The following is a 22,224-nucleotide window of genomic DNA, read 5'->3' as shown; positions in this document are numbered from 1 at the left end:
ACATAAACATAATATAAAGATCATAATGCGGAAAATGTCAAAATGTACATTTAAAAAAAAACTTATAAAAAATGTACATAACAAACAAGAAAAAACATAATTTTTCATCAAATAAAACAAAATATAACGTCTTAAATAAAGTCTAAATAATTTTTTCCTTTGTGTATTTCACCTAATTATACCCTCTATTCTTTATTAATTACTAACCTGCAGTTTAAGCCGATGGACCTCGATAGGGATAACAGCTAAAAGAGGAAGGTCTTCCACGAGAACTTTTGGATGGGATCGAGCCAATGCTTTCGCATTTGAATCCCATCGAGCGCCTTCAATGAACAATCCGTGCACATAACAACCCTATTAAAAGATAAGGTCAAGACATTGCAATAATTACAAAAATTAAATTAATACTCTTGGAGGCCTTTCTTCAACATCATCCGGATCAATAAAATCTGTAACATAAGTGTACAAGGTGGATTTATCCAACGGCCATCCATTTTTTCTACAAGCTATCTGTGAGGATAAATAAAAAAGTTAAAACTAATTATTTTATAATTTATAATTTTTGTATAACTGTAAATTAACAATATCCTTCGGGGATCACGACAATTATTGATCCTTAATCAATATTCCATAAGTAAGGCAAGTTTTTAGTATCTGATTGGCCAGCTACCAAAAAATGCCTTTTAATTAAGGCATTTTCATTGCAACGTTGTCTGGAAAGTTAGTCAAGAAAAATCTCCCTTACTATCAAGTTAAGTCAACTTATGTCAAAATGACAACTTATCATGTTTTTTCATTTAAGTGAAAGCTGAGCTTTACTACTCTATAATTTATTTATTTTCTGCACAATTCCATTTAACGTTTTCTGTACAAGGGCTCCTTGTCAATTTATAAAAGAAATAAGTAATATTTTTCTACAATACAAAAGACAAATCTTAATGGACTTGTAGCTTGTCTGGGTAGTGTTTTGTAGACAATAATGTGTTTGGTAGGTTTTGTACTATGAACTTAAATTAGAGGTTTGTGAAGGAAAGTTCTGAATTTAAAATTCTTGACACTTGAACACTAACTAGTTGCCTTGTTCAAAATGTAATGCCTGAAAGTAAGGCAATCAAAATCTCCCTATCTATCAAGTTAAGTCGGGTTATGTCAAATTGACAATTAGTCATGTTTTTAATTCAACTGTAAGCTGAATCTTATTACTCTATGATTTATTTTCTGCACAATTGTATTTGATATATTTTGTTAAACAGTTCACATTGTTTGTATTTTTCATTTGGCAACGCTAAAGTTTTAAATAGGGCAGTATTTAAATAATTCAAAATAGGATACTCTTTAGAGTATTTAAATGAAAGAAATAAGGTTATCACTAAAGGTTAAGTTATTTCCCATTGCCATCGAGTTAGTTTTCTACACCTATTTTTTCTACTTGGGATTGGGACTTGGAGATTTTTTTGTTATGTCTTCTTTAAAAGGTCGTATAGGTTATAAGTTGAAAATACTATTTTTATATATAATCTAAAAAATATTTACTTTACATAGATTAAGATATATTTTAATTTTTAATCTAAAATATTTGTGTACGTTTTGTTGACAACAGATATTTTTAAATGATGAAATACTGTTGTCCCCATTTCATTACAAATTTTATGAAATTAATCGGAATAATATTTTTTTAATACTTATGTGCTTAAGCGGGGTAATAACAATATCCGACTACTTAATATTAGTGTTTCAAACGATGGATTGCAAAATGATTTTTTTTTCAATAATATTTTGCTCCAATCATTTCATAATAAAGTGCAGTTTTAAATTTTTGATTTAAAGATAACATATTTCAAATTAAATAAATCTAAAAATACTCCAAGATGCAAGCAAAATTTATCATGCTTACTGAAACTTACCTGAATAATAGCGGTGAGGTAACTTTCGGGTATATGAAGTCCAGCTAACCATATGACCAAGGGTTCTCCTGATAATGACCAATAATGATACTGTTTTGCACGATTCTATTAAAAAAAGTTTATTTAAAATTTGAAAATGATTTAACTAATTCTTAATATTTTGTTTTTATTTTTTATTTTTATTTTATAGCGAAGTTTTGGACATGTTTGCACCCCAGAGTTGCTGTAATGATAGTTAAAAGGAACCGAAAGACAAAAATCCTAAAGATATTTTACTAGAAATGTGTACATCAAAGCCGTAATTCAGGTGTAAGGGTGTGGGGAGATATAACTATATACATGGACCGGCAAAAAAAGATCTCCCATGTTTTAAAGGCAATGACAAATAAATAAAAAAATTAACAGAAAAATTGTATTGAATTTTTTAAATTAAATATTTCATTAAATACCTAAAATAATTACTTAGTTTTAATCATTACCATTTTATCTATAAAAGCTTTAAATATAAACGTCTAAAAACACGGGAGCTTTTTTTGCCGGATCCTGTATTATGGCACAATAGAACTTTATTTTTTGTCAACAATATTGAAATATTAATGTTTGCTGGAACATTTCCAAAATAAAAAAAATAATTTGGACTTCTGTCTTGTATTTTTCAAAAAGACAACGTCCCAATTACACTTTGATAGTTTCAAGGAGGTGAATTCAATCAGAAGACGTGGAACTTTTGCCATGGTCCCCATATTTACCACACTTTACCATTGAAAACGTTTGGCAATTGCTTTTTCATAAAGTTTATAAAGTTGACAGACAATTTAAAAACAAGGACTCCTAAATCGAAGCTTTTCGTAATTCCTGGGTCTAAATGTTCTGTGAATATTACAAACAAAATGTAATGTTTCCATTCCGACCGCCTTATAGAGGTTATATCCGAAAATGGCGGACAAAGTCATTACGAATGTAAACAAATACTATAAAGGAATGTTTTTAAACCATAAAATGTAAATATTTCATGCATGCAGGAGGCTAGGGTCATCCTAGTGACGCACTTTTGTGTAACTTTTTTTTAGTAGTTAATGACTTAAATATCATTTAAAAGGTTTTATATGAAGTTCAAGACTATATAAGAGCTTAAAGTAAAAACACAAAGCGATCTGAGCGATTTCCCCAATCAAACCAATCACCATTTTAAAAACCGTTAAATTTTAACTTTTACGATTCATAAACTCTTGTCAAGACAAACTCTATTCAAGGCGATGAACTAAATACATAGGTAATGTCTGTAATGTCAAGTAGTCAGTAGTTTACAAATATTTGTGATAAGACTCTTGGAATTCAGTATTTATTTTACTAAATTACGTACTGGAGAAACTAAAGAAGGAGGTGTTGGCAACATATTGTAATTTCACTAAAATGGGGACATTTAAAGTTTTTATACATAAATAAAAAGACTGAAAGCTTGAATGTTTTACAAGCAAAAACTTATTTTACATTCACAAAACTTTTAAAGTGTTTTTTCCTAAAAAACTGGAAAAATGCAAATACAAATTGGTAACAATTTATTTTCGGCTTCAATACCTTGAGACAAAGTTTAGATATTGACTTTAAACTTATTACTTTTTACAATAAATATTATATAAATTGTTAACATTTGATCACATGAAAATACATAAGTAATTACCAATAGATGTTCCATCCAGCCTCCAAGCTGCTTGCATGTAGCTGGAGCCAGATTAGCCCAGTAAGATGGTAGCTTTCCATTATATAAAGAATTAGCGATTTCATCGAGCATATTATCCATTCCCGTCTCACCAGCCAAAGCCTTTTTTCAAACAATTTTTAAAAAATATTTTAAAAAGAATATGAATATATGTATGAAGATACCTTTCGTAGAATATCCAATGTTTTCCGCATACGAAGAGTGAGTAAATTAAAACGCTCAAGTTCTTGTAGTAGGACGACGTTTGTCGGTGTGATGTTCATTTGAAACGTTTTCTTTATTCGCCAAACTTCAAAATATTGTGGAAGTTTACTTAAAATTTCAGCTGCTATAATATCAATAAAGTCATCGCGACTGGTGCCACTCAATACTTCACCTGAGTTAACAAAGACAATATAGAAATTGTATTAGTGTTAAGATTTTGTTTTCGTAGAGGAAAACTAAAGTAATTAATAACAGTTAAGAGATTTCATTTGGTTTTCAATTCCAACCTTGTATTAATAAGTTTAATTTTTTTTAACACAAAAGTCGATTTCTCCCCCTTAACTTTACTATCAAAAATAGATACAGTGGCTGATGTAAAATACATAGTGACAATGGTGAATGATCGATGACGAAGTCACCAGCTAGGCCGTCGAAGTAAATAAGTTTGTAAATAAGTCTTCAGTGATGTACATACATACGTATGTAACTATTTTGTTGAACATTTTACTATTTTAATACATAATGGTCTACGAGGTGTGTTCAAAAAGTACCCGGAATGTTTTTAATTTCGCGGGTCTGGAGAATTCGGAGGTCAAAATTTGTTGTGTATTGTGTTGGTATACATGTCCCTAAAGTATGATGCAATTTTCAGCTATATTCACCGTTTACTTTGTCTTTGGTAGTTGCTAAAGTTCGACGTGTTTTTATGAGCTTGGCGGTTTTTGATTATTTAAACAATGTATGACCAACAAAAATAATCACATGAACGGTTATGATATCGAAAACAAAGGACAATCGTCCACCTGAAAGCATCCAACGTCACCAACGAAAAAACCACGTCAAGTTTGATCAAATGTTAAGGTTTTGCTTATTGTTTTCTTCGATTATATTTGGCTAGTGCATCAAGAGATCTTACCACAAGGTCGTACGGTTAATAAGGAGTATTACCTTGAAGTTATGCGACGTTTGCGTGAAGCAATCACAAAAAAACGCTCAGATTTATAGAAGAACAATTCATGCTTTTTGCACCACGATAACGCACTTGCTTGTTCGTAATTTGTTGGCCAAAAACAATACCGTATTCATGCTGAAACCTCCATATTCACTAGATATGTATCCGTGTGAAGAGACCCATGAAATGCCGGTATTTTTCTTCGATCGAAGAAATAAAGGCCGAATCGCTGAGAATGCTCAAGGACATATCATAAAGTGAATATCAAGAGTGCTTCGAAGATTGTAAAAAGCGCTGGCATAAGTGTATTATATCTGTGAGGGACTACTTTGAAGGGGACCACATTGATGTAAACGAATAAATACAAATTTAAAATAAAAATGTAGTAGGTGGCGCAACAGTCCGTTGAGAACTAGGGCCTAGTGACTTACAACTCTCAACCATTCCTGTGTACAGTAATGTTGTCAGGGATAGAGGGGACCTACAGTTTTTTAAGCCGAATCCGATCTGTTAATTTTCATGACAAGAATTACTCTTGGAGAATTTATCAATTCCTCGCAAAAGACAGTACCCGTGAAAAAAAAAATTTAGATGGCACGTTCAGTGATTGGACAAAAAACCTCAAGCATGACAGTCCCACGCACTAACCATCATGTCATGGTTATTACAAACAATAACATTAAAATTTGATACAAACAAAAAAAATACATTGTAATAGTGCTTGTTTTTTTACAATATAATTTACCCATGGTTACATTATTCCATCCTAAAACTTGATTTGCATGTTGAATAAATATTTGTGTTAAATGTTTGTTAAATTAAGATAGGATTTTAAGGAAATGATAATTATTACCCGTTTGTGGTTGTAAATCACTTAAATGACTAAGAATGCTTCTAGTTGCTTGAGTATAATTTAAGATGTCTGCGTTTGCATGCAATCCAAAGACTTCGGGTGTGTTTACCAATGGAAGCTGGTCTACATAAGCTGTAAGTAAAATTATTTAAAAAAAATTCGGTTCACGCACGATGAAGTTAATAAAAATACCAGCTACATCATCTACATGCTCCATTTCATCTGGTATTCCATACTGGAAGTCATCGTCTTTAAAAAAGTAAAATGGCTGAAAACTGTCAAATATGAAGTCACCCATGTATTCATTTAGATAGGTTAAAACGATACGGCGATCAAAATCATCAATAACCCGACCGCCATACATAACCTAAGAAAAATTAAATTAATTATAAGTATTACATAATTGATTAAATTTATAGCAGAGTCAAATCATTCACCAAAAAGCATTAACAAAACAACGCAAAGAGTGAATTTGAGGAAATACCCCATTCTGTGCATAATGCATTTCAAATAGAAAAATGTAAGGAACCTAAGAAGGTTCTTTTGCCAAGATGTCGAAGTCTTAGGTCAGAAATGTGCATGAAAATTTTGTCTACATGTAATTTTCTCTAGGGATTATAAAGGCTATTTTTAGAAGTATAGTTTTGAAGAAGAAATAAAATAGCATAAAGTGTAATGTAATGGCCAAGAATTTAGTTTTTTCAATATTAACAAAAAATAGTACAGAGGTGTTAAATGGCACAATCTAAGAGGCCACGTCACATTCCCACGGCTGAACATATGTAAATCAAGTAAAAGCTGCTAAAACGAAAACAAACCTCTCCAATCAGATACTTCAGAGATTCCCATGGTATACGAGGATTCTTGGCATTTAATGCTTTGTTTAAATATGTTTTCATAATATTTATGCAAACATCGAAATCACACTCGTTGAAGTCGTAGTTAATATTCCATCCAAGTTTATCATAGCTTCGACGTTCCTGACGGGAAATCATATGGTTTTTATTTATTCTTGTCAAGATATACGAATTTGCGCTTTAACTTACTTGAACAACAGCATGAAAAAAAGCTAAGACATAAACTAGAGGCTTAAAGGCCACATGCGCACAAGAGTTAAAGTTATCATCTTCTAGCTTATAGAAAGTTGTGTTGAGATTTAATTTAAGTCCTTTCGGTGGCTCAGTAACAACTAGAATATAAATAAATATCCAATAGTTATTTCTAGGCTATTTAAAAAAAATGTATACTTACCTTTGAGCGATCGTTGAAGAATTCCAATGGGGAAAGATGGTGTTGGATCTGTTGTTATCCACAGACGAAAATCTGGATGAGGATTGTCAATTTTGTCTAAGTATTTTTCCACTTGATAGATGAAACTTATAAGTAGGTGACCGTTCTGTAGTAAAAGCCACTGACCTTGGCGCATGCACAGATCAAGTAAGCTCAGAGCAGACTATTATATAGTATAAAATAAACAATTTAATTTCATAAATATAAATACTTATGCTCAGCATATCAAGTTCCGTTCCGCCAATTTATTATAAACGCAAAATTAAATTGTATCGTTAATGACTAATTCAAAGTTTACTGCTGGTCCTTGAAACCACTTAAACTCTAAGTCAGTATTAAAAATTATTAATTATGCTTAAGCTAAGAGTAAGACATGACAAAAGCCTTCAAAGCTTCATGTGTTATTGACAAAATAAAGTTTTTTTCTTATTGCAAATATCACTTACGATTAAATGTCGCAAATGGCTCGATATATATTATGAATATGTTATATGAAGGCAAATACAAATTTCTTAGCTTTAATGTTATAATAACTACTAAAAAAATAGTAGCAAAATGCCTTACGACAATAATATTAATTAGTAATCTACAAGACGTGTTAAGAAACTGTACTCACTTTTGAGAGCACTTTTTATAACAAGAATAACTCTTTAAGTATTTGTCAATTCCTCACAAGAGACAGTAGCAGGGATTGAACTTCAACCCATGACAGTCCTTCGATCTAACCATCACGCCAAGGATACCACCCTACTAATGGATTTATGGATATTTGTTACTCTTTCACGCAAAAATTACTTCACAGTTATATAGCTTAACATCAGAATAAAACTTATTAAGGCATATTTTAAAGTCTACAATCTTAACTGAAGAAGCCATGGAAGACATTTTTTGTATACCACGCATCTCAATCGAATCCAAAGTACAATTAAGTTTTAAACGCCTGCAGTTCTCTTAACATTTGCAATTTAAATGATTATCAATAAATCGCAGTATCAAACTTCAAAGTTAACAACATGTCTTTTCCTTGGCCGGCTCTACGTGGGTCTGCCCAGACGTTTCTAGATCATAAAATCGGCATGTGCATGGTAAGGTTAGGTTTAAGTGGCTGTCCATGATGAAATCGGACACATTTAGGCCAGTTTAAGGCCCATTGTGATCCCACATGAATCTTAAGGCTTCCTCCTAAGCTCAATGCAACCAGTTTGAGTCGTGAGCGGCTGATTATGCTGATATGATTTAAATCGTTTAGATCGTTATAAAAGAATTCTCCTAGGTAATTCTTGTGTTTTTGAGTTAGAGAGGAATAGGACACCACCTTGCGGTGTCCTTCCACTAACATGCAATTAACGAATAAATTTGTTTAATATAATGTCTTGCATTAGCTACCTATTACTTTGAAATTGTGACCTATCATCAAATATTATTCTCTCAAACTATACCGTTTATAAAATTGTGAGATCATAATCAATATTACTTAAGTTTCAAAATTAAGTACAAAACATCAAATTAAGTACAAAACCGTAAAAATAATTTTGATATTGAAATAAAGATAGATAGGAACTTGCGGATAAGAAAAATGACTACTCGAAATACTAATCCTGCGTAGATTAATTCGTGGGTATCAACTAGTTTTCAATATTTCATTATTGGGAGCCAATTTATGAATGAATGTGTTAAATTTTAGCATTGGATATCCGCCTTTTGTGTCTTTATAAAATCTTTATAATTTTGTTTTATATTACTTAACTCCCAAAGAGCTGCTTAATAAGCCATCCCAAAAATGAAATTATGGTAAAGAAAAATGTAAGGTTTTGGGAGGTGGAACTCTGCTGGACTTAAGCACTTTGTTCTAACCATATTTGGAATGTATTTTTAATTTATATACATAAATGGTAGTAATAGCGTACTTGTAATAGTACATAACTTAACAACACACAATTAATTTGAGCTTATTAAATTACCTTTTCTTGTCCTTGTCCTAATGAAATGTGACTAATTGTTTGACTTAAACGTGCTGCTAGGTTCAAAAGATCATTTGTTGGATCCGATCCCGCGCTCAGGATAAAACAAACTGGTACCTTAGTTGTTGATTGTTCGTAGATGAATGCAAGGCTTACTATAGGAGGAGTTATGAAAAATTCATTCATTGCGTCTGTGATATAACTGTTGATTGCCAGAAAAACTCGATCTTCCCTAAAGCAACGAAGTAGCATCAGTTTCTGTGGAATTAAATGTAAAAAAAGGAATATTAACTACATATACGAACAAATGTGTTTTTAAATAATGCTGGGAAAAAACATGCGTGATCGTTTTTTAGCTACAAAAAATTAATTTATGAAATTTTATATCTGACATCGATGCAGACCCGAAAGCAGTAAGACGAAAACGCTTACACATACTACGAAAATATTTGTTTTTAATTTATATGCAATTATATTATTTTTTCTTTTAGTGTGAATTTATAGAACACAAAAAATGTTTGATTTCGTTTAGAATCGTAGAAATAATGTTGTTTAAGACGTGTTTTATACAGCGAATCTGAATCGTAGAGCAATTCTTACCTGAAGTACTTTAAGATGCAAAGTAGCCACTATTTAAGAATAAAATATGAAAAATTAAAGTTTCAAGACCTTTTTTCAACTCACACTTCAGCAGGAAAAGATAAGATATACAAAATATTAATTTTTATACTTTTTTTAATCATTGTTACTGGCAGCCAAAAATGGGGAAAAATACTTGAATCTAAGTGTTTTCTTAAGTTCCCCATAAATGATATCAAAATTGGAGATTCTTTTTTTTGGTTCAAGGGCGTATCCAGGCTAAAGTCGATTAAAAACCGGGAATAGTCTTTGGGAACCGCTTAAAAATGTTCTGTAAAGGTGTCGATACAAATAAGAGGCTGGGGTGCGAATCACAGTGATTGCTTCCCATATCTCGATTTATCTTGCTAAAACCTTTTACAAAATATTACAATAACAATATTTTGTGTGAGATAAATAATTTGAAGTCAATATCGTCATTTGTTTTCCTAATACTCTTAAAAACCATTTCTTATCAATTTTGTTTGCTGTTTTGGTTGGTTTTCATATATAGTTTTTTTTTTAAAGTTGTCAGTTGAAATTTCTAAAAAATTAACTAACTAGTTTTTGTAGATTTGTTTTTTTTTTACGAAAAAACTGACTGTTGGATTTTTATTCAAAATTTACTGAATGTCGAAGACAATATTTTCTTTAAGATGAAGATGAAGTTTTTAGCCATTATCTTAATTTAAAAAAAAATAAAGTCGAAAATCAATTTTTAACAACTTTTAGTAATGTTTTTAGGGTTTTTTTTGTAAAAAAACTGTCACTTTGATTTTTCTGAAGTCAATATAACTACTGGTTCTTGAGATATAACGACGAGATATAATACTGTATGGTTAATATTCTTTATTTCAAAATACTGTACATTTAAAATACTGTGTCTCAAAATGCTGTACTGTCAAAATACTGTATCTCATAATACCTACTGGAAGTTTTGGCAGATCAATTAGTTTGGTGAAATTGTTTATGTTATTGTTGATTATGATAGCAACAATTCATGTACAAATGTGAGAGAGATACAAATAACTAAGAAGAAGAAAATGAGAAAGATAGTATGATGATTGCTTAAAAAAAGTATTCTGTAGTCTAAAAAATAAAAATCGTTTTGACAATTATTTACAGCATTTTGAAATACAGAATTTTGATATAAAGAATTTTGAAATCAAAAAGCTTCCTGAACGTACGAACTTACATACACATGCACGCACAGATATATCTATAGAAATCGTTTATTCAGATTCTAGGGACCTTGAAAAGTCGAGAAATGTCAACATTACTAATTCGACCAATCGCACCCATTACAATAATGTGTGTCTTAAGCTTTCATTTACATAGTTCAAGGTATAGTATAATTATTTAATGCATCCGACCTCCTTCATATGAAAGCATTAAAAGATTCTAACTGTTCTCTTAATAAGCCCTACTTAAGAGCTAAAGAACAATAGCTTAGAGGAGTTTTGAGTGCATTTTATGCAGAAATTGTATAAATTGATTAAAGCCAGGAAAAGGGAAAGTTTTCCAGATAAAGTTGATCTTTTTTCTTAGAAAAATAAAATAGAATTTAATATGGCGTTTTTTCTTCTGATGCATTTTCCGGGAGTTTATTATTAATATCATTTTCAGTCTGCCTACTCGTAAATTTAAAGCTGATACTAAAATACAATTTCTATAAATTAACGTTGTGCTAAAACCTTTTTTAAATATTTTTATAAAAAAGAAATCAGCACAACTTACTAATGGAGAAAGAGACACGTTTGTTTCTTGAATTTAACGAAGTAGGTGGATTTAATTCTCGGGAAATTCAAAGATTTTATATTAAATTAATAGAAAGGTTTATTATGTTGTTCGTATAGCTACTAGTTTTACTTAAAATGTTTATGAGACATTTACATTCTTGAAATTCATGTTAAAATCTTAGTTCTAGAGCTTTGTCGCTCACAGGAAACGTGTTTTTTTAAAGAAACAAAGTGAATTAAGAAAATTTTCCAGTCGTTTGTGCGTCTGGTAGCTCTATTCGGAATAAGCATATTTGTTTGAAAACGACTATCACATTTTTTGTGACAGCTTTTTAGGTATCAATTTGACTATCACCTAATGTAGATCAAATTCGATCATTTTGATTGTCATTTATCAACAATCACCTTAGCCGATTCCAACCCAGTTTTTTTTAGTGCACAATTATTTAATTGAAGGCTTCTTCTTTAGAACCTGGACATTTGCTCTTTCTCTCAGAAAATATCATTAAAATAATTTAAAGCATTTCCTAAGTTTTTCCAAATTTCAAATTTTGTGAATACCTTTAAGATTATCATAAATATTTTAGTTTTTTGCCGAATTTGGTGAATATAATTACTTTAAAATTTGCAAATGAAATCATTGCTGGCTCATGTGCCCCCCCCCCCCCCCCTGAACGCTTCATATGTAGGTGATAAGCTAATATATTTATGTGGTGTGATTGGAGTAGACCAGGATTTCCAATTCATGTTGTGTTCTTGGTTCAGTCGCAAAGTAACAGTTTTAGCCACAAAATGGAAACCGTTAAAATACAAATTGTATTTGCATCTTGCATGTAAAATAAATAAATCATTTAAAATATGAGGGAGGTAATATTCAATAACTCAATTAAGTTGGAATTCAAGGAAATTCCTACGAAAATAAAAAAAAACTGTTCAGTATTTTATTTTCAGTTTTTACTACTGCCGGATCATTTCTTAAGATGTTGTTAAAAAATCCCTGTAACGAAACACTCACACACAAGAAAACATATAAATACTTACCTCAAAAGAACTGCATTCTGCGTGGAAGTTTCCGGGACATGGTTTTTGTTCTGGTTCTTCAAGTTCAAACCACTATTAAATGAAATACATCATTAAAATAAATATACAACTTAAATTGCTTGCGAGAATTGACATCAAAACTATCCGTTTATTCGGATATACACTGTCGGTCATAAGATTAGAAGCAGGCATTTTCTTCCGTTACATGATGGATTAGAAAAAAACAACTATGGTAAATGGGGGACTATTTTGTTGACAATAAAATATAAAATTTGGGTATGGGAGAGATTTAGTTTACGACACTTTTATGACAAATTGCTAATTGAGTCAAGAATATGCGAAAATAAATCAGGCCATTAGATTAGAAGCAGTGAATAAATCAACGCTGTTTTGTGAAGTGCATACATTTTTTTTAAAACGGTAAAATTTAGTGGAGGAAAGAGCAAGAATAGATGTTTATTGCTCTAATGGTCTTTATTTCATTGCTATAGCCCGAAAAAAAATCGAAGTGACCATTGTGTCAGCAATCAATTAGAAAACCATCGTCTTTCTCGAAAAATTATAAAAAAAACACTTCCTTTGACTTAAGACTTCGCGAACCGCCATTAAAAAAAAACACCACTTAATGACGAAAGGAAGCAGCAACACTTGTGTTTCGAAAAAGATCACATGAGCTGGGATGTGCAAAATGGAATGACGGCAAATGATTGGCGGAAGGTTATTTTTTCCGACGAAAATTTTAACCTAGATGGGCCAGATGGTTTAACAAGCAAAAAAAGGAGGCGTTATTGTCTGATGCTCATATTTATTGTAAGGCGCTATAGGCTTGGTAGTCCAAGATACCAAATGACTATGAAAACATACAGATCCTTCCTGGAATCAGTATTTCGCAAGATTATGGAGATTTTTGGACCAATTCCATAAATTGTTCAGCAGGAAAACGCTCACATACACACACCATGAGAGGTAAAATCCCTAATTGCAAACCAAAACTTCCACTTGCTGCCTTGGCCACCATATTCCTCGGACCTTAACTAATTGAAGATGTGTGGGACCAGCTTACACGTAAGGAACATGAGGGAAGAAAAGCAATACGATGACAAGGAAGCGCTAATTCATGGTATAAAATTGGCCTGGAGTGATATTTCTCTGGTCTACTTGGAATCTCTTTATTAATCCTTAAAAGATAGAATTTTTGAAGTTATTTTGAAGGCTGGCACATTAAAAAAATAGTCCCTCATTTACAATAGTTGTTTTTTTTTTTAATCCATCATGTAACGGGAGAAATGACGATTTTACTTTTTGAAAATGCCCGGCTTCTAACCTTATGACCAACAGTGTAGAAAACTGAACTCAAATTCTTGCAAAGGTACTTATTTATATTGAGATTGAGAAATCTCGTTCATTATGAACATTAACCCTTGCAAATGTAGTGAACCGAATCAACGTAATTGCCTAAATGCCGTAAATTATTAGCATTCCGTAATAATTTACTTTATAAGGAACAACTTCGTAAGTCTTTGTTTAAAATATATAACACAAATATGTAGTAACATAATATACGACATTGGTTTTGAGAATTTGCTGAAATAATATAAAAATATGTAAGGTATAATTAAAGAGCGATCTGATTGCTATTTTCCGAAATTGATTTAACATTAAATAATAAATTGCCAAATATCAAATGCTGAATTTCTAAAGTTCACATAACGTGATAACAATTTTGGACTTTAGGAAGAAATGACTTATATTGATTGATATCAACGGGCACTTATTCATTATTTTAACAAAATCAAAAAAAAGTAAATGTGAACACATTTATTTTCATTTACCTCTTTCCAATCATGTAAATTGCGTTCGATGTGTTCCGCTAGTTTTTCGAAATGCTCTGGAAAATCATTAGATAGAGTTTCAATATTCTTCCAATTTTGTTCAGTTATCCACGATGCGGGACAATTTGTTTCGCTTTTTTTCAGCGAAACTGACCCTTTTATAAAAAAGTTTAGCTGCAATTGCTGCAGGTTCCCATTATTTTGTTCCAATTGGGTAGCCAGATGAAATGAAAATAAAAGTTTGTGCCTTCCGAAAATACCCATACAACCAAAAGAATAGACATTTTCAGTAAGTGTTTTTATAATATTGGCAATTCGCTTGGGGATTATCGAATCGGGAAAAGATTTCCTCAATGAATAAGCAAAAACATCCAAAAAAGAGTTGAGAGCATACTGGTACATAGAATTCACCGTTGACATGTCAGATAATACAAAAAATAAAATTGCTCCACGATTAGCAACCGGACGATAACAGTTTCGAAGTTTCTCAATGTCGAAAACTGTTTCGGATGACAATTTTAATTGTTTTGCTATTGCAGTTGCTTTTGTTTTGGTGTTCTCCAATGTTTCAATCAACTCAATATTATCTAACATATTACCTGTGGAAGTAGCAAGTTCACGAAGTAGCGAATCTTCTAATTGCTGCAGGAGTAACTTATTTTGACTTGTCTGTAATATAAGCTTTTCACGTTGTTCCTCTAAATCTGGTCGTTCGCATTGAACAACTATGCTTAAGAGCTGATCTTCAAGTCCTGAACTCGTGACATTGTAGTTGACAACCATAGCTTTTGCATAAACTGCAGGATCAAAAACGGGATTTGCGAATTTGGTAGTTAAATATAAGCGAAAGTTTTCGTCGTAATCAACCTCCCTGTCTCCAAGAACAATAAACTTTCGACCACCTCCAAAACTAATTTTTTTTTCTAGTATCGGATCAATAACAGGATCAATATAGTCATCAACATCTTGAAACAATACTGGAATTCCATACATTACAGATGATTCAATTTGTTTCAAGAAATCCGCATCGGAAAATGATAGAATTTTCAAATTGTTCTGGGTTTCGCTCTTTTTAATCCAATGAAGGGCTTGTTCCTGGGGATCTATGCAAAGAGGGAAACGAGATGAGCGAACGGTAAGAATTCCATTTTGAATAGAAAGTTCATCTGGTGGCAAGCCCTTGGATACCCAATCAGACACTTCTACTTCTGTAGAAAGACAATTAGCTAAGTTGAAGTCATCAGCTATTGGAATTTCTCGATTTCGTAAATCATTGAGCCAGTCTGAATAAATCATCGTTTTTCGAAACTCCCATGAAAAGGCTGAGGTATAAGCCAAAAATGACGAGCAAATAAGACACTGCCCTACTAACTGAAACTGTTTATTTTTATAGTCTTTGAGGACTTGGCTCCACCTGCTGCGCTCAGAAGTAAGGCCACTTATAAGTCTGTCTGAAGCAACCTATAAATATATAATTTTATTTTGTTTAAAAAAGCTATTTGAAATATTGTTAGCGCATCAATTTATGTAGGTCCAATGTAAAACCAATCTTAAATAATTGTAACCACATTTAATGATTTACCTACATTCATTTTAAACTTACCAATCTTCTTTCAGCTTGGTGCATCATTTCAGTTAGCATTTTCATTTGTCTAATTGATTCTTCATACTTGCTATTAAGGGCTGCTAGTGTATCCTCCAATTGAGTGATTTCGTTATTTAACCTAATGAGGATTTTTATTTGAAGGTTTTGCTCTTGTACAAGGAAGTCAACACGTTCTTTCTTAGGTTTTACTTCTCTAAAAACTTCAAAAAAGGCAATTACAGCACGAACGAAACCCAAAAGCCCTGCACCAGCCTGTGATATTTTGTCCATATCATCAAGGCCTGGTGCTGATTTCATATGCGCCCGACACGCATTAATTTGCCTTGCAGTCAACGCTTCACAATCCATTTCCATGAGGCTTCTAAGAAAATTAACATCTGACATCATACCTTTGGCGGTCTTCCAATTAATTTCCTTAAGTCCCTTGAGAATAGCAACACATTCACAAACGACTTGTACTTGTGGCGGTGGGGTTGCAAAGGAACGAATTTCAGTTATTTGGGATTTATCGAGGTTAGCTAAAGCACGCCGAGCTTCCTCGAGTGCTGGCATAGCTTCAGATAATGCTATTTCAGCATCAGCCTTTTCAATTGCAATTTGCTTGCCTTTTATGTCCACTTCTATGGATTTTTCGGACGCTTCTGCCTTTTTGATGTTGGTCGTTTGGGTTGAAGATTCTATATCGGCCATCATCACTTCACAGTTTGCCGATGCTTCTCCAACATTCTTCTTTTGTTCAGTTACTATAATTCGTAGTTGATCGATTTGTTCAGCAGCCTCATCAATTTTCAAAACTCCTTCTCGTAGACGATTGCTTTGGGTTTTAATTAAGTTGTTTTCTTGTTCTGGTTAAAAGAAAATTATTAAATAATATTGTTTGTGTGAATTAATGTACATATATATTAAATAAAAATAAATTAGGAATTAAAATTATCAATCAGAATTAAAAAAAACGAAAATACATCTTTAATAGAAATGGTTTTCTCTTGTTTGTTTACAATTAACTTTGTACGTAAGGACTCTTGTTCCATAAGGAAACATGACGCAGAAAAAATGTTTTACAAATTCTCTTATTGACAAAAAAAGTGTTATCAATATGATTAACATTTTATCTAATTTTGATTAACATTACATTAAGTTAAGTTAATCATATAATAACACAACAAAATACGAATTTCTGTCAAAATTAGCGTCATAAAAAGCTTCAAAGAATCGAGGTATAAATTCCTCAAAAACCAGAATGATTTAAAAAAGCATATTTAAAGAAACTTATAAAATAGATAATAATAAACCAATATCGAGATTAAAATATATGTGGAGAAATTTTGCGGTAGAGTTAAATTTAATATTCACTCAATTAAATCTAAGCAGACTTTTTATTACAAAAATAATTATTTGCTTAATAATGTTGTTGCTTAAATTCTAACTTTAAAATGTATTCTGAGAACTGCGATATTGTATATTGTGATATTATTAATTACCTAGGAGTCTTAAGTAAGTACTTATAAAGTCTAAATAATGCTTCGGAGTAACAAAGTTTCTTCGGCGTAGTTTTTCCTTGTATTCTACAGAATAGAAATCCATTGATCCATGAACATGTACTACGTGACCTATAATTTTTTCACGATGAGATTCAGGTATCTGAAACCAAATAAAAATCAATATAAGGACAAGTGTTTTCAATAATTTTTGTATTGCCATGGGATGTTCTGTAAGAAATAGTTCGGCTACGGCAAAAAGTGCCTTTTTCGGCCAAGGAAATATCCAATCAATTGCTGTATTGCCAATCAATCCTGGAAAATTTCTGCATCGATTTCTAAGAGATTCCCCAGTTGGAGACATACATAACACAACGTGAAGATTTTCATTGCTCCTATTCACGAAATAGGCCCACACCGAATCTCTTAGGAAGCAATAATAGCATTTATTAAACTATAAAAGTCAAGCGAATCTTTTAAAAACCTTGCATTTCCGTAACCAGCTTCAACTGCATTTGACTGACAACTGTCTATTATTGCGTCTCTTTCGTCATCTGCAAATAGTGCTGATACAACTCCAGTGGTAAGAATGTTGTTTATCAATTCAAGGAAACCTTCCTCTACAATCTTATTGTTTTTATATACAAGTACAAATAATGTAAAAAATTATTATTTTCATTCAAAAACTAAACAATTAAAATCACCTGTGCCGCAGACAAAATAAAAACAACTTTTTTTCCTTCTGCTCCAGAAATGGAATAGAGTTGTTTGAGGTCTTCACGAAAAGAAGTTTCATTGTAACCACGATCAATAGTTATTTCATACACCTCACAATCTGAAATAAAAATTGTTAATTATGAGAGGTTTTTTATATATATAAATTTACTTCGTTTTGAAATTTAATCAAACTTAAAAAAAACATCTCGATTTTCAGTTAAATATCTTATAGTAATAAAGGGGCTGATTTTGTTTACAATTATGATGATTAGTTTTTAAATATCTTAGTAACGATTTAAATAAAAATTAACTAGTTAATATAAAAATAATTAATTGATCAATGTGAGAGCGAACATTATTACAACTGGGTACAAAATAACTGAAAATGGAAGAATAGTTGAAAGCTAACGTTGGCATTTATTTTATATTAAGCTCAAGAAAATATTTTATTTATCTTTTTGAGAGAAGAATAGGGATTTTAATTTGGTGCCCCGTTGCGGCCATTTTGTTCTAGTGGCATCTATCAAATCTTTTGTTTATTATTCAGTTGTTTACGCCAAATCATCATAGCAAGTTATACGATTAAACAGCACCAACAAATGATAAAACTTAATGATCAAAATGAGTGTTCATCAAAGCAAACGTTGCGCTTTTCGCCCATTTTACGGTAGACGTGGAGGCCCTTCACAGTCAACTCTTCGACTCGTTTGGTGGCCAAATTTGAGACGACCGATTCGACCCGTATGTTCTCGGAACACAAGATCGGCCGCTGTCCATGAAAGTGTACAGCAGAACCCGAGGCAGTATATTCCTGGCCATGCACAAGAATCTGGCCTTTCACAGACTTCAATTTGGCGAATTCTGCATCGGCTTTGGACCTTCACCCGTACAAGGTCCACCTGACACATGAGCTTAAAGTACATGACCATAGACAACGCCGTTTGTTCGCTGATTGGGCTTCGAATCGTTTGGAAAAGGAATGCAATTTTGGCCGAAAAGTCATCCTAAGTGACGAAGGGCATTTTTGGATGAATGGCTGTGTTAAGCAAAATTGTCGTATATGGGGCTGCGCCAACCAACGTGAGGTTTACTAGTTGACTCAAAAAGTTACTGTTTGGTGTAGATTTTAGGCCGACGACGCGACGGCGGCGTCATTTGTCCGTACTTTTTTGAAAACGACATTAGTAAGGCGGTTACCGTCAACAGCGAGCGCTACATAACGATGATAAGTAATTTCTTATGGCCCAAATTGAACCATAAGGTCTTATTCGACATTTGGTTCCAGCAGGACGGTGGCGCTACGTGCCACACAGCAAACACCACGATTGACATTTTCATCATCTACCCGGCCTTATTGAAAAACCCTATAATATGTCATAATTTAACTTTTTTTATGTTGCACACATAGATTAAGAAATTGGAGAAATAATGTGTATTTTCTGATAGTTAGCCCAATTCTTTTCACTTAGGGACGACATTTTAGTTGGGCTCATCAGTTTGATGCTTCCCTAGTTTATGGTGCAACTCATATTTATTGATGAAAAATATAAGAAAGAGTGGACCGCGATAGCTGACCTGTCGGGTCAAAAATTTCTTAAAACAACACTATTATTAGGATTTCAATGCATGATTTAAATGCTACATCATGTTATAACCTTTTTGGAGCTAAGAGTTTCTTGCAGATACATTATGTAAGATTAACCGTGGGGAAGGCATGTTGAAATTTGGGAAACACTATTTTTAATGAAAATAGAGAGATCGTATATAATGATTTCAAAAAGTTTGGGTTTAGTAATTAAAGAAAAAAGTTACCAAATGATGTATTGAAAATAAATTCTATCCCTTTTTTACTTGAAAATGAATTAAAGTACAGAAGAAATTGAAAGTAGATACTTAAAGAACTGAAAACGAATTAAAATGCATAAGGAATTGAAAGGATTAAAAGTACAAAGGAATTGAAAGCGCATGTATTTTTTATTAAATTTGTACATTAATTACGTAATACATATAATTTATATTTGATTTTAATATACCTGCTGCAAAAGATGCTAATTTGGTAATACTTTTCTTTCCACTCCCACCGACACCAACCAACAAGACATGACCACGATATATTCGTAAATTTCGATGAACACGAGTCAAGTGTTCAAGACAGTCTTCAAATAAAACTATGTTTAGTTTTCCCCTTCGCTCACCGTATTCTTCAATTATCTGTGAATACAAAAAATTAATAATTCAAAGAAATAAAAACCTAATATTTTTTAAATATACGAGTATATAGGTTCACATCCTTTTATTAAACATACCTCTTGAAATAAGAAAAAAATTGCTTTATAATCCAGAAGATCTTCATAATGTCTAGGTTCAGCTTCATTTAACGTATTGCGGAAATCACCAAAGAGTAATGGATCTCGGAGAATATATTCAGCCATCGGCATAATTTCTTCACCTACAAAAAAAAAAAAAAATCTTTACTCTTAACATTGTATTATTAAAATTTATCTGGAAATATAATTATTCGTAATTTTAAAAGATCTGAACTCATGCTCATGATCAGTACAGTACATATTACAAGTACATCCTGTCTTGAAGAAGGGTCAAAAGAGCAAAATGAAAGAAGTTGCTGAATTTGTTAATTTGAGAACAAATTAAAAAGTTAGTTTTAAATTGATCCGCCTTGTTTCAACGCACGATAATTGCTTGCCGTTAAACATTATTATACTGTACACTCCCATTTTTAATACTGTAAAAAAATAAAATTAATAATGCAAAACTTTTCTTTCGCTCCCATTTTTTTAAGAATTGATCTATAAGATCACTGTTTTTAATAAAATCCCTTGAGGGTTACATTTTATTTGAATTATTTTTTTACTTCAAGACACACTTGTAGTTGTGATTTTTTTAGTCTAGGCAAAAGGGAGCTAAATTATGAAATCAATAAAAGAATTTCCACTAAATAGATTTTAATAAAAGCTTATAATAATATAGCTATAACACATAGCCTGAAATAATTTAAGATATCGTGCAAATTGTCGAAAATAGCTGTTAGTTGAATTATTCTTCAAAATTTTAAAATTACCAACAACATTTTTCATATAAGGAAATAGTTTTGTTAAATAGATTTTTAGTCGAAAACAAATTTTTACCAATTAAATAGCATTTCTTAAATTTATAAAAATTGAATAAATGAAGTTAATTTAAGAGATATCAAGAACCGAACATCGATTTTACCAAATTTGCGTACTATTTCTTGTAGATTTATTTTTTTCTGAAAAAAACGGACTATTGGATTCTTAGAAAAAAAACTACTGAATATCGAAAACAATATTTTCTGTTAAATAAAAAGAGTTTGAAGACAGTATTTTTAATTTTTGAAAAATAACTTTTCAGTCGAGATTAAATTTGTACCAAGTTTTAGCATTGTTCATTTTTATTTTTTGTATAAAAAATATTCAATTAGATTTTTCTCAAAATTTTACTGAATGTTGATAACTATATTTTTTAAAAGATAAAAGTAGCTTAAAGCTCAAAGTTTTGAAAAGATATTTGAGCCGAAATCAATCTGTACCTACTTTAATTAATTTTTTTGTTTAGGTTTTTATTTTTGGTAAAAAAACTGTCAATTCGATTTTTCTCAAAACCTTACCAGATATTAAAAAAGTTATTTTTCGTTGCACAAAATTGTTTTGGAGATAGAATCATTTTGTATTCGTAAAATTTTTGAGGTGACAAATTTGTTTCTTCAGTTTTTTTTATTTATAAAAAAACCGTTAATTGGAAAAAATAATAAATATATATGTATCACGTTACAATAAATTGTATACAATTTAATTCAAGTCTCTAGTCTAGCTCGAGCTCCATTGGTTCGTAAGATATTAAGGATTAACCAGCATTTTCACCTCGTTTTTAAACTGCTATGGTAAAAAAACCACCCACTCAATTTTCTTGAGAGCCCTTTCTGCATCTTTCTGCCTTATTATCTGTATAACAAAATTTATTTGAAGTCGATATCTCTTCTGGTTCTTGAGCTATAGACGACGAAAAAAACGTCACGAAAGTACGGACCAAAAATCCAAATATCTTTTATGATTTGATGAATGTCAAAATTTTCAATTTTACTTCCTATGGCAAGTTAAAAATATATCCTTCTCCAACCGCGGAGGATTCTTAATTACATAACTGGACTAAAATAATGAATTGCTGTATTTACCTTTAATACCAGAACAAACAAAGCTGAGACACAATTATTAATTATAGGTAAAGCTGGAGAGCCAGGTGAGATGATTATGATTAATGCATGATGCTGACT

General features: G+C 31.5%; 1 protein-coding gene across 1 annotated transcript in view; it reads right to left on the bottom strand.

Moving 5' to 3' along the window:
* Window positions 1-22,224, bottom strand: part of LOC129944126 (dynein axonemal heavy chain 10) — a 142,765-nt gene that overhangs the window by 5,214 nt on the left and 115,327 nt on the right. The window contains 20 exon segments of the mRNA XM_056053321.1: window positions 208-354; window positions 409-510; window positions 1,905-2,009; window positions 3,586-3,726; window positions 3,789-4,000; window positions 5,634-5,765; window positions 5,826-6,000; window positions 6,452-6,613; window positions 6,680-6,822; window positions 6,885-7,086; window positions 8,885-9,142; window positions 12,283-12,354; window positions 14,115-15,575; window positions 15,718-16,565; window positions 17,202-17,361; window positions 17,419-17,623; window positions 17,683-17,825; window positions 17,903-18,033; window positions 19,949-20,126; window positions 20,222-20,364. Coding sequence (XP_055909296.1) covers window positions 208-354; window positions 409-510; window positions 1,905-2,009; window positions 3,586-3,726; window positions 3,789-4,000; window positions 5,634-5,765; window positions 5,826-6,000; window positions 6,452-6,613; window positions 6,680-6,822; window positions 6,885-7,086; window positions 8,885-9,142; window positions 12,283-12,354; window positions 14,115-15,575; window positions 15,718-16,565; window positions 17,202-17,361; window positions 17,419-17,623; window positions 17,683-17,825; window positions 17,903-18,033; window positions 19,949-20,126; window positions 20,222-20,364 — 5,120 coding nt within the window.

Source organism: Eupeodes corollae, chromosome 2 (genome assembly GCF_945859685.1).
Source record: "Eupeodes corollae chromosome 2, idEupCoro1.1, whole genome shotgun sequence".
NCBI classification, from domain to species: Eukaryota; Metazoa; Arthropoda; class Insecta; order Diptera; family Syrphidae; genus Eupeodes; species Eupeodes corollae.
This window is presented reverse-complemented; position numbering and strand designations above follow the sequence as displayed.